Source organism: Chiloscyllium punctatum, chromosome 12 (genome assembly GCF_047496795.1).
Source record: "Chiloscyllium punctatum isolate Juve2018m chromosome 12, sChiPun1.3, whole genome shotgun sequence".
Lineage (NCBI taxonomy): Eukaryota > Metazoa > Chordata > Chondrichthyes > Orectolobiformes > Hemiscylliidae > Chiloscyllium > Chiloscyllium punctatum.
In genome coordinates, this window is record NC_092750.1 from 22,599,263 (window position 1) to 22,612,684 (window position 13,422).

Here is a 13,422-nt window from a genome sequence, read left to right on the forward strand (position 1 = left end):
ACAATTTGAATTAAGATCCCAGATATACAGAGGTTAACTATATCTTCACTGAAAAATAAATCCTGTCAGATATTATATGGATGAATCTTGACTTGTTCATCCAGAATTAACCTAGTCTTCCAACAGAGCAGTTAGTAACATGAACAGAAACAAGAACGAAATTCATTTGGGAGAAAAACTTACACGGGCAGGGTGCATTGTAAGTGCGTCGCACCGAGCGCCTATATGTGGAGGTTCCAAGAGACTATTGATGCCATATGCAATCCCACCATCAAATTCCAGGTGTCTCTGAACAATCTGAGCACTTCCATCATTCACAATCAGATCTCCCTGATAAAAGATAATATTGCATGAATCGAACCTTGTGTAACAGGGCAGTGCCATCATTAAGGGACCTAACTACTACTATACATGGATTACGGCACTAAATAAAAAAAGGTATTTATCTTTATTTAAAATCAACATTGAAAACATTTCCAAACTACAGAGAGTGATATGTTGATCTGGTGTGGTATGTTCAGATATGATCAGCAGTTTCTTTTAGCTTTATCCTGGGTTTATTTCCACTGAAAATTGAATCCCACTATAATTCACTTCCCCTTGTTTCAAATTATCCCACAGTATCCAACCATTTGTTTTAATTTGGTTAAAAAATTAGATCATCTTGTAAATTGGTCTATGAACTTAAATTTGGAATTCAAATTTTTGATCCTAACCACTATCCCCACTAAACGTTGCCTTTGTACGTCTGTGCAGTAACCTCAAAGGTATTGTGCAGAAACAAAAACTGAAGTTGCTGGAAAAGTTCAGCAAGTCTGGCAGCATCTGAAGAGAAATCAAAAAAAGCTATAAAGAAAAGTAAGATGGATTATGAGAGTAAACTAGCTCAGAATATAAACACAGATAGAAAACCTTTCAATAAATATATAAAATAAAAAAGGGTGGCTGAGGTAAACATTGGTCCTTTACAGGATAAGAAGGTGGATTTAGTAATGTGACATAAAAAAATGGCCAAGGCACTGAGTAGGTATTTTGTGTTGGTCTTCACAGTAGAGGACATGAGTAACATGCCAGTAATTGACCAGGAGATAAAGGTAGGTGAGGACCTGGAAATAATCTTTATCACAGAGGAAGTAGTGTTGGGAAAGCTAATGGAACTAAAGGTAGACAAGTCTCCTGGCCCTGTTGGAATGCATCCCGGGGTACTAAAGATGATGACCTGAGAAATAGCAAATGCACTTGCGGTAATTTTCCAAAATTCATTGGATTCTGGAGCAGTTCCAGCAGATTGGAAAACAGCAAATGTGATGCCACCGTTTAAAAAAGGAGGTAGACAAAGGATGGGAATTATAGACTGGTTGGCGTAACTTCTGTCGTGGAGAAAATGTTTGAATCTATTATCAAGTAAGAAATAGCAAGACATCTAGATAGAAATTGTCCCGTTGGGCAGACGCAGCATGGGTTCATGAAAGACAGGTCATGTTTAACTAATTTACTGGAATTCTATGAAGACATTACAAGGACGGTGGACATCAGGGACTCAGTAGATGTGGCGTATCTAGATTTCCAAAAGGTATTTGACAAGGTGTTGTACAAAAGGCGCTGCATAAAATAAAGATGCAAGGCATTACAGATAATGTATTTGCATGGATAGAAGATTGGTAAACTAATAGGAAGCAAAGACTGGGAATAAATGAGTGCTTTTCTGGTTGGTGATCAGTAACTAGTGGTGTGCCTCAGCGTTCAGTGTTGGGACTGCAATTATTCATAATTTACATAGATAATTTGGAGTTGGGGACCACATGTAGTGTGTCAATGTTTGATGATGACACTCAGATGAGTGGCAGAGCAAATTGTGCAGACGACTGTGAAATTTTGCTGAAGGACATAGATACTTTAAGTGAGTGGGCAAAGGTCTGGCAGATGGAGTACAATGTTAATAAATGTGAAGTCATCCATTTTAGTAGGAATAACAATAAAAAGGAATATTATTTGAATGGTAAAAAGTTATAGTATGCTTCATTGCAGAGGGCCATGGCTGTCCTTGTGCATGAGTCACAGAGGTTAGTCTGCAGGTACAACAAGTAATTAGGAAGGCAAATGGAATTTTGTCCTTCATTGTTAAAGGGATTGAGTTGAAAGCAGGGAGGTTATGTTGCAGCTGTCTAGGATACTGGTGAGGCCACACCTGGAATACTGCATGCAGTTTTAGTCTCCTTACTTGGGAAAGGATGTACTGGCACGAGAGGCGGTATAGAGGAGGTTCACTAGGTTGATTCTAGAGTTGAGGGAGTTGGCTTATGAAGAGACACTGAGTACACTGGGATTATATTCATTGGAATTCAGAAAAATAAGGGGGGGGATCTTATCGAAACAGATAAAATTATGAATGAAATAGGTAAGATAGATATAGAGAGGATGTTTCCACTGGCAGGTGAAACTAGGACAAGAGGACATAGCCTCAAATTTGAGGGGAGCAGATTTAGGACCGAATTGAGAAGGAAATTCTTCTGGCAGAGGGTTGTGAATCTGTGGAATTCCCTGCCCAGTGAAGTAGTTGAGGCTTCCTCACCGAATGTTTTTAAAGCTAATACAGATAATTTTTTAACAGTAAAGGAATAAACAGTTATGGTGGGAGGGCAGGTAAGTGGAGCTGAGGCCACAGAAAGATCAGCCATGGTCTTATTAAAGGGTTTGAAGAGCCAGACCCTAAACACAAAAAATTCACGTTAATCCAGAAGTTTACTTATTTCCTTTTTAAAAAAAAACATTTTGAAGCAGATTTTCTGGTTTCTGTGCTTGACTGTATTGCGTGGCTTTTATTCAGCACATATTAACAACTTGGATGTGGAGGATTATGTGGCTGTAAGGGAGCTGTCTGAATTTTGGATGCAAACCTGGCATGCTCCCTTACATCCCTATGAACACCTCTTAGTTACATCTTATCTTTCCGGTCCACTATATCCAGACTGAAGCAAAGAAAAAAAACCCATCCTTGAATGTTTCACAATTGCTCTGTAATCTGCTCTTATTTCTTGTGTTCTTAACGCTTCAGGACCAGTGACCCTTCCTCAGAACTGGACCGGAAATGTTAACTCTGATTTCTCTTCACAGATGCTTACCAGGCCTGCAGAGCTCTTCCGGCAACTTCTGTTTTTGTTTCTGACTTACAGCATCCGCAATTCTTTCAATTTTTATAAGATATTGTGCTGGCCTTGTTATATTTTAAACTTAGCACATTCTCTGCTACTAGTAAAAGTTCAAAGGAATCATGCATTGAGAAAAGAATTGTTGCATACAATAAGTTAAGGGGAATAATGACTCCAAGGTTGTTTGTTTTCTTCATGCCAATTTTCTGCCCCGAAGATGTTAGGGTTTAATTCCATGTGTGCTCACTGTATCTGTTGTTGGCCACTCTTCATGCCTGAGCTGAGGCAGTACCAACTGGAGGATAATAGATAATCCTGATCCTGTCCTCATGCAACATCCATACACATGCTCATTCCAGGAGGCAGTCATGAATCAAGCAATACCTTTGTCTAACTTTTCTTTTCCAAATCCAATGGAATGCCTGTCACCTTCCTTGCATGATCAATGAACTGACAGACTATAGGAATAGCATAATTTTACAAAATGAAAACTTACCCTAATTCTGATTATATCTTGCCATCAAATACATTCAAAATATGATTAAAGAGCCCTCAATATATTGAAGAAGGAAACTCCAGGGATAATCATTGAGCATTGAAAACCTTGTCCAAATTGTGCCCATATATATATGTTTCTTCTTAAAAATCCAATCTGTCAGGTAGAGTCTTCTGATAATTATTTTCTGTGGAGTCTGTGGGAATCCTCTTGAACACATTAGCTTTGTGGAGGACAATGTCTGTCCTACCATTCAACTGATTATTGTTCAGTGTTTGTCAAAATTTGGTATGGTCAACATTTTGGGATAACACTTCAACATTCATAATTCACTTCTAAAATGGACTTCATTTTTAACATGCTGTATAACACTTACAATTATAGTCCTACTGCAACGAACTGAAATAAGTGATCCTCGCATTGTCCTCCTGCTGCTAATGAGTGGAAGGTCTGCTGCTAAAGTCTGTAAATGTAAGACATTGCATAAGTATTTGTAATAAATTGTATTCGGAATATATAGAAAATAAACCAATTTAATGTAGCGTACTTATTTTTACACTAAAGGAGAAAATCTGTTGAGCAAAGGTTGCTTTTTGGCATATGAGTTATAAGAAGCTATGATTATTTCCATGTATAGTCAGAGGCCCTAAAAACTCATGGATCATTATGTCAGTGTAAGTGGAGAAAGTATGCACCAGTGACCTTCATCCACACTTGTTTATTTCTGCAAGAGGTGTGAATTATGATGAGAACATGGAGAGGTAGAACTAACAATGCCAGTAATAAAGTAAAATCACAGTACAGTTGAGGTCAAATTTACTGATCCAACATAGAGTCATTGAGAGGTACAGCACGGAAACAGAGCCTTCGGTCCAACCCATCCATGCCAACCAAATATCCCAACTCAATCTAGTCCCACCTGTCAGCACCCGGCTCATATCCCTCCAAACCCTTCCTTGTCATTTACCCTTCCAAATCCCTCTTAAATATTGCAATTGTACCAGCCTCCACCACTTCCTCTGGCAGCTAATCCCATACACGTACCACCCTTTGTGTGGTAAAAGTTGCCCCTTAGGTCTCTTTTATATCTTTCCCCTCTCACCCTAAACCTACGGCCTCTAGTTCTGGAATCCCTGACCCCAGGGAAAAGACTTTGCCTATTTACCCTATTCGTGCCCTTCAATTTTGTAAATCTCTAGAAGGTAACTCTCAGCCTCTGACACTCCAGGGGAAACAGCCCCAGCCTGTTCAGCCTATCCCTATAACTCAAATCCTCTGTTCAAACAAAGTGTGGTTAGACATAAGGCTCTAGCTGAGTGTCCAAAATAGCTATTTGATGAGAGTTGAAATTATCTGGAAAGGTGGAGGAGTGGTGTAGTTTAATTGATATTTAAATGATTTAAAAAACAAATTTTTAATTGAATTATAACTTAAAACCATAGTTTGTAGCACAAATGACATTACAGGAAAGGACGGTGATGTGCAATTCCTGCAGAAGTGGGAAACTTGATTAACAGATGTTAACTGGATCAAACACGCGAGGAAGTATTTCCAACTGAAATGGAATTGGATGTGGAGTTGGACACAAGCCAACAAACCAGAGAGTAGGAAAAGGTCTTTGGAGAAACAGTTTGAGAGAGTGGTTGAACCCATTGAGTGTTAGGATCTGGCAGAGGAAGAAACAGTTAATTATCCAAATATTGGGATAAATAAATAGATGTTTTAGCACAAAACTCCCAGAGGAAATGATCCAAAACAAGTTTGTGGCAGGATCCTAAACAAAACCAAAAAATGGATTAAAGTGGAAACAAATAGCTCACTCAGATGGCTGGCGGGGGGTGCGGAGGATCAATTAAATAAGAAATGCAGTAGCTTTGGACAAATCACTAGTTAGAAAAGGTGGCTGCTGTATTATGCAGGCTTTGTTGTTGCACAGAGCAATGGTTAAGGACTTAAGAAGGGCTGATGCCCGAAACGTCGATTCTCCTGTTCCTTGGATGCTGGCTGACCTGCTGCACTTTTCCAGCAACACATTTTCAGCTAAGGACTTAAGAAAACTGGGAAAGTTTATGGATAAAGGAGGAGTGTGGCCAGATATTGTGGCCTGTTTGAAACATGAAAGAAAGGAAAAGACAGAGGTCAGGCAAAAGTAACTTAAGATTAGAAAAGAAGCTAAGGAAAAGTGGAGGTTTCAGGTTTACTGCCTGAGCAAGTCTTTCAGATAAGGGGAGGAAATGGAAGGATAGGCAACTTTAAAATCGGTACAGAATTAATAAAATGGCAAAATGGATACTTTTTTTTAGATACATAAACAGAGAAATTAAAACTGTAGAGGTAAGGAGCCGAGGAAGTAATAACAATCAAAGAATATGTAGAAAAAGATAGAACTAGCCAAGAATAAGACATAAATTTTAAAAACCACAAAAAGGAAAACATGCAAAATGTACACAGGGAATTGAGGAAGAAAGTCATTTCAGATCAGTTAGAAACATGGAAACAAAACAAGATGAAAGAATGAGGTCTAGACCTTCAGGAAAGGAGATACTTCAAAGAATGAAAAAGATTAAGTGCATTCCAATTTTAATATTGTGTGCCATAAAGTGAGGAGACTAAAAGTAATTAGTGATCAATGCAGAGAACATGTCAACTTTGAATAGTAGTTTAGATGGGTGACTTAGAAGGAATAAAGGCGAGAGAAATTTTAGTGCAGATTGGGCCTATGTGATTAGGACTATTGCTCATTTAAAGAGTAAACACCAACAGCGACAGACTGGCTGATGCTCGTTTGTGCATTGCAATTTCTAACTAGTTTTATGCAATTCTTTGGCAACCCCCAACTTGAAGCACAGAATTAATGAGTTCACTCTTATGCGTACAAATGGTTAGTGTTTTGGGTATAAATTTATAGGGTAGAATCATTAGCCACAGGGCAGAAATTTGTCTTAAAATTAACTAATTTATAAATTACAGGACTCCACAGGAAGGGCCTGGTAGACAGGAAGTTTCTCAGATGGAGGAAAACCAAGAATGAATTCTACATCTTAGAAGTTTCTAATTAGGAATAATTTGCTCTTCCATCAAGAACATGCTTAGTTACAGGAGTTGTTGAACTTTGAAGCAGTTCATACATATACTCAATTTCTGCAGGCCTGTGCTGGGCTCCCATCATAAATCAGGCAGCAATATGTCAAAAGACCTGGAGTTAGTCCATATTCCACAGATGGCAGATCCCAGGACTTTCCGCCAGTTTCTGGGGCCTGGTTTGGGACACTATGTTTTGCAGATTTGGTTATCTGTGCAGAAACCCTGATTAGAGGGCAGAAGTGCATCCAAGGGACAAAACTGGGACCATCTTATTGTCTAGCTCTGGAATAGATCGCCAAGGAGATCTCCAGGACACCTCTCACTTCAAGTCCCTTTCATACAGGAATCTGCAGAGACATCGGTCCCTTCCCAATAGCTTTGTGGTTGTACCAGCACAAGAAGAACAAAGCACAGAAGAACAATAGCAGCCTATATGAAGGTGAAGAAGAAGCACTATTAATCAAGATGGCATTGATACAATAGCTAGCGATGATCTTGATTCAGGAGGTCAGGACATAAAAGCTGTTTGAATGGAGATGTGGAATTGTAGCAGAAAAAGTCACTAGTGGGAGTGGTCTCTCATAATGAAGGGTAAAATGTACAAGAAGAAATATTACAAAATACTCAGAACAAGTATATTCCTATTATAAAGGGGTGATCCCACAATTTACTAAAATAGATAAGGAAGCATCAAACAAAAAAGGATGAAAAATAAAAATTGGACAGAACATGAAGAACAGCAGAAAATAATAAAAAGGTAATTCAAAAGAAAGAAATTATACTATGAGAACAGCTAGCTAGAAAAGCAAAAAATGTATGGCAGGAATTTCTACAGGTATTTATACAGGAAGAATGTAAGTGATGGTCCTTTACAGAGTGAGAATAGAGAGTTAATAATAGAAAATATGGAAATGGTACATAAAATGATCTAATGTTATGTTTCCTTTTGTACTATAGAGGTTACAGCAAATGTTCCAGTAATAGCTGTAAATCAAGGGGTGGTAGGAGAGGTATTTAATGACTTTACAATTTCTAGGGAAGCAGTACTAAGTGAACTGATGGAGCTGTGGACTTTCGCCCGAGTCCAGACGGACTTAACCCTAGGATCTTAACAGAGGTGGCTATTAAGATAAACAATATGTCAGCATTAATTTTCCAAAATTTGCTAGATTCTGGAAAGTTTCCATTAGATGGAAAGTAGCAAATATAATTCCTGTATTTAAGGCAGAAAATGGGAACTAGGGCAATTGCAAAATGTGCAACACTTGCCCATTTACCTCCTTCTTCCTCACTGTCCATGGCCCCAAAAACACCTTCCAGGTAATCTATTAATCTACTCTACAACATTCGCTGCTCACAATATGGTCTCCATTAAACTGGTGAGACTGGCGACCGTTTTGTGAATATCTCCATTCTGTCCATAACAATGACCCTAACCTCCCAGTTGTATAGCATTTCAATAAACTGCCTTGTTCCTATGCCAAGGATCACTGGACCCAAAAAATTAACTCTGGGCCTCAGAATGGCTCCACAGGTTGGTGCAACATGGAGGGCCAAAGGGCCTGCACTGCTCTGTAATATTCTATGTTCTATGTTTTGTTCCTCTCTGTATAGATGCTGGCAGACCTGCTGAGTTTCCCAACAAGTTCTGTTTTTGTTTCTAAACATTTCTGCCCTGGGCTAGTTGCAATGTTTCAATGAAGCTCAAGCAAATAATACCTCATTTTCCCATTGGCACGTGACAGCCTCAAGGTCTCATTAAGTTCCATAATTTCAAAAACTGATGGTATTATTACGGCTATTCTCCATTTTCCTCACTTTTTTTGCCCCAACCCCAACCCCTCAACCCGCAGTCTTGTATTGTTTGTGTCATGTTTACTTTGCTGTTAGTCATGACCACCCATTCACTATCGTTTAAATCTTAATTGACCCTCATTTCATATCTCATTTTCCCTTTCACCACCATTATGAACCACATTGTCTTTTGCGCTGGGTCTCCGCACCATCTGCATTCTTGCTTCTCCTTTGCCTCTGTCAAAAATATATTTAAAAATCCAACACTTTTCAGTTCTGAAGAGTCAAACCGAATTTGAAACATTAATTCTGTTTCTCTCAAAACAAATGCTGCTGGAACTGCTGAATTTCTCTAGCCTTCTCTGTATACACTTCAGATTTCCAGCAAATACAATATTTTGCTTTTAATAAACAAAAGGGCAGTTAGCTGATGACTACAATGAGGGAGATGTTAAAATTGAATATTAAGGAGGTTATAATTGACTACTTTGAAAATCTCAAGCTAATAATTTGGAGTCAGCATGGTTTTTGTGAAAGCAGAAACATATTAACTCAATTTATGGGAGTTTTGTTTGAGGGAGCAACATGCCCATGGATGAAGAGGATCTCATTGGTACACATAGTTGGATTTCCAGAAGGTGTTTGACAAGGTGCTGTATAAAAGGTTATTTGCACAAAAGTGGGAGTTCAGGGTTTAATGGGTAACATATTAGCATGGATAGAAAATTCACTAACAGAAAACATTCTGCATTACTTGGTCTTTCGTTTGATTTGCAGGATGTGATTATTAGAATCCTGCATCATATCCTAGTTACTATCAATTCTGAAGAAGGGTCACTGGGCTCAACGGCTTATGCCCGAAATGTCGATTGTCCTGCTCCTTGGATGCTGCCTGATCAGCTGCGCTTTTCCAGCACCATACTCTCGTCACTGGGCTCAAAGCATTAGCCCTGCTTTCTCTCCACAAACGCTGCCAGATCTGCTGATTTTCTCCAGCAATTTCTGTTTTTGTTTCAGAGTCCTACAGGAGCCTGTGCTGAGCCATCAAAGGTTTACAGTTAACATCAATGAAATTTAGATAAGACAATCCAAGGCATGGTAGCTAAATTTACATATTATACAAAGTTAAGTGGAAAAGTATGTTGTGAAGAGAACATACAGATGTTACAAGCAGATAGAGACACATTGAGTCAATGTCTAAAGGTCTGGCAGGTGCAGTATAACATGGAGAAATATGAAGTTTTTCACTTTGGCAGAAAAAGCCAGACATTCCATGCCTTCTGACAGGGCTGTGGGCATAAAAGACCCTCATCCTAGTCCTATGGAAGGATTTTCTCTCTGCACTCTGTTATTCCAAACAGCTTCAGAGCCTCTTGACCTAAGAATTAAATGAAAGTAACTTGGTTTTCAGTAGCTCTTGGTGGGGCCATTGGCCTGATATGGCTGCTCTGATGGGCCTGTTTCCTTACAATTTCAGCATTCTAAATAGGATGGTGAGCATGGAGAAGGCCAGTTACCAGATTCCCTTCTTGAAGGTTTTGCCAGCAAATACATTCTCCTCAAGGTGGGCTGAGAAACCCTGAAATGAACCTGATGTTGGGATCCCAAAGCTTGTCAGAAAATCCAGCCAAAATGGTCCACACAATTGAAGTTCTAAATTACCTTTGAATCCCTGATCATGTGAAATTTTAAGTATGCCACAAGGTTGTGTCTGTTTTCATTACTATAAAGCCAATCTTTCCTTTCCTTAGGAAGAGAACTAAAAGCTTCATCTGTTGGCCACAACATTGTGAATGGTCTGTGGATTGGATCTTCCAGTAGAGGTAGCAGATTAGTTTCCTGTGAAAAGTAAAGTATTAAGAAGTTACTATTCTGTAATTTGATAATTTATATAATATATAAACACAAACATCCAAGAGATTCCAGAAGAGATACTGCTCATAGTATTGGAGGTTTGGAGTCTGCTTCAGATTTTGTTTAGACAACTTGTGACTCCAGTAGGGCAGCCCTCACATCTGACACTCAGGTGTACATCTGGAACATATGACAGCATAACCTGGAGGCCTAATGGCAGAAACGTCTTGTGATTTGAACCAGATATTGTGCATTTCACACATGTCTCTGGCATCAAAAGATGGGGGTAGGGCAATGAAAGGAATTCAGGCCACAAAGTCAAAGAATGTTATTTCAAAGAAACAGTCAATTCGTCCCACAAAGTCCCTCCTGGTGTTTTCCTGGACTGATCACTACAGGATTCCAATGTTCTTGTTTGCTTCCTTTACCCTTTATTTTTCTCTTTTAAAAGCAATGATCTAATTACTTCTCAAAACTATTTAGCAATTCCATACTTTACCCACTCACTGAGTAAAGAAATATTTTCTAACCTCCCCTTTAATTGTTTTTGTGATCATCTTTAATTGTACCCTACCACAAACCTTTTTTTGTGTACTAAATTACATTGGTGCACTCCCACGCACCTCAGGAGACACTGAAGTGCTTTAGTGAATAAGATTTCCCGATATCCTCAGTCGATGATCAGAAAATCCCCCTTCTGTAACATATTCTTACATTCTTATCATAGAAAGAGCAGAGATAGAAAAGAACCATTCTGAAGCAGAAGTAGAGACAAAACAAAGGAGGAAGGTCAGGAGATATTGGATAATCTCTGAAAATGGGGATGGGAACTGCTATACATGATTAGTCCTTGTATCACAGGTAGCATGTAAAATTCATGCTCCTTTTTTAAAAAATACAATTGCTGTTTGCAGCCAACGCTCTCTGCAATGTTCACGAGCTGTGAGAGTGGCTGGTGCTAATCAAGGGGAGCCTGCACCTCATGAAGGGGAGGCATATTGTAGCTGCAGGATGATTGTTAGGCTCTGTACTTCGAACAGTGGCTGAACATCAGGGACGGCAAACATCAAAATTCACTTGAGGTAATGCTGGAAGGATTGACTAAAAAGGAGAGTCTTCCTGCAACTACAAAGGGACCAATGAACCAGTTATGTCTATGTCCTTTTGAAATCTACTCCTCGGTTCACAATACTTCCAAGTCTTGTGGCATCTGTAAATTTTGAAATTGTGCCTAGAACACTCAAATCTAGGTCATTACTACATATCAAGAAAAGCAGTGACCATAGTATCCCTACAGTGTGGAAGGAGGCCATTCAGCCCACGGAGTCCACATCAACCCTCAAAAGACTATACCAAACAGACCCACACCCCTACCCTATTCCTGTAACCTGGACACTACAGTTAATATAGCATGGCCAATCCACCTAACCTGCATATCTTTAGACTGTGGGAAGAAACTGGAGCACCCAAAAGAAACGCACGCAGAGACAGGGAGAATGTGCAAAGCCCTATACGGACAGTTGCCCAGGGCTGGAATCAAACCCAGGTCTCTGGCGCTGTGAGGCTGCAGTGCTAACCATCAAGCCACTGTGCCATCCCACTGACAGTACTGACACCTGGGGAATCCCACTGTACACCTGATTCCATCTGAAAAGCAACCAGTCACTATTACTCTCAGCTTCCTGCTCCTCAGACAGCTTTGTAGTCGACAGTCACTATCACTTTTATTCCATGAACTTTAACTTAATTTATATGTCTTCTGTCATAATATCAGAACCAAAGATAATCAAAGCAGGGAATGTTTCTAAAAGCAGTAAGGAAGGTGACTACTTTGCTTACCAGCAGGTTTCCTCGACTACACAACTATGACTGTATTTTAAAAGTAAAAAAATAACTACACAACCAATTATTAAGAATATTTTGATGTTAGTTTTAGGGGTTTTATAAATTCTGGTTATTTCCTTTTGTTTAACTGTTGACAGCAGACAGCCAGCAGTTCCACACAACACCGCTTCTCTGCTATAACGTAACTGTTGTCTAAGTAGAGGCAGCATGACCAGAAGCCTGCAAGTATTAAAGGAAATGTCCTACCTTGATCAAAGTACTAAAAACCTTGTATCCATTAGCGTTTGCAACTGTGCTGATGTTGTGCTGCAAAAGAATTCAAACAGAAGAAATAAATGAACAGTTGCTCCTAAAATGTAAGATACTAGTCAAGGTTTTGCTGACTCAAGTGAGATAGGACCTCCATACAGGCAGTAGAAAAATCACTGGGGACTGGGGGGAGGGGGTTGGTGGGTTGCGGTGCTGAAGGCTCATAGGCAGCCATCACAGGCTGTCCCCATGTTCATGTCTGGCTGTTAAGGAGTCTTCTTAACAGCAGGACTGGTTTCTGACATGCTTTCTGCCACAAAGGATGTATAAAGGAGATCTAAAGAATCCATTGGATGACTAATAGCGATTTTGCCAGCTTGTCAACATTGGCAAAGAGGATTGCAAAACCATATTATGAGCTCTCCCCTTCAGATCAAGAGGGAAGTCTGACTGGTTTGTATTGCTAACTCGTGTTTCACCTGACTGTCAGGATTCTGACCTTTTGGTGAAACGTTGCCCAATGATCCCAAAATTATCAATAATTTGCTTTTTAACTTGATACAGCATCCAAAAGTTATTTTAAACAAATTTGTCGTGTATGGAAACTTTTTCCAAGCTGTTGCTTCTCTTCCGAAGACATTGAATTTTTCTGGGATATGGTTTCACATGACAGCAGCTCTTGGATAATGTGTCCAAATGACCACTTTTTACATGTGACTCCAGAAAGGGAATTTGGCAGCTTCTTATATCCTGAACTTTTACCACAGCCAACGCTAATAATGTGTTTTTACAAGTTTCTTGCTTTCTGTTTTGGAAGATCATTGGACTTGAAACACTAACCCTCTTTCGCCCTCCACAGACGCTGCAGACTTACTGAGTTCTCCAGCACATTTTTTTTAAAATTTCATATCGCCAGCATTCACAGTATTTTGGTTTTGTTATTCTCTGTCC

At 39.4% G+C, this 13,422-nt stretch overlaps 1 protein-coding gene across 2 annotated transcripts in view; it reads right to left on the bottom strand.

Moving 5' to 3' along the window:
- The window catches only part of stab1 (stabilin 1), a 282,900-nt gene that overhangs the window by 49,366 nt on the left and 220,112 nt on the right, over positions 1–13,422 (bottom strand). For both annotated transcript variants that reach the window (XM_072582082.1, XM_072582081.1), the window contains exons 50-53: positions 12,469–12,528; positions 10,186–10,362; positions 4,022–4,108; positions 184–330 (exon numbers count right to left, since the gene is read on the bottom strand). In XM_072582082.1, coding sequence (XP_072438183.1) covers positions 184–330; positions 4,022–4,108; positions 10,186–10,362; positions 12,469–12,528 — 471 coding nt within the window. The remainder of the gene's footprint in view (positions 1–183; positions 331–4,021; positions 4,109–10,185; positions 10,363–12,468; positions 12,529–13,422) is intronic.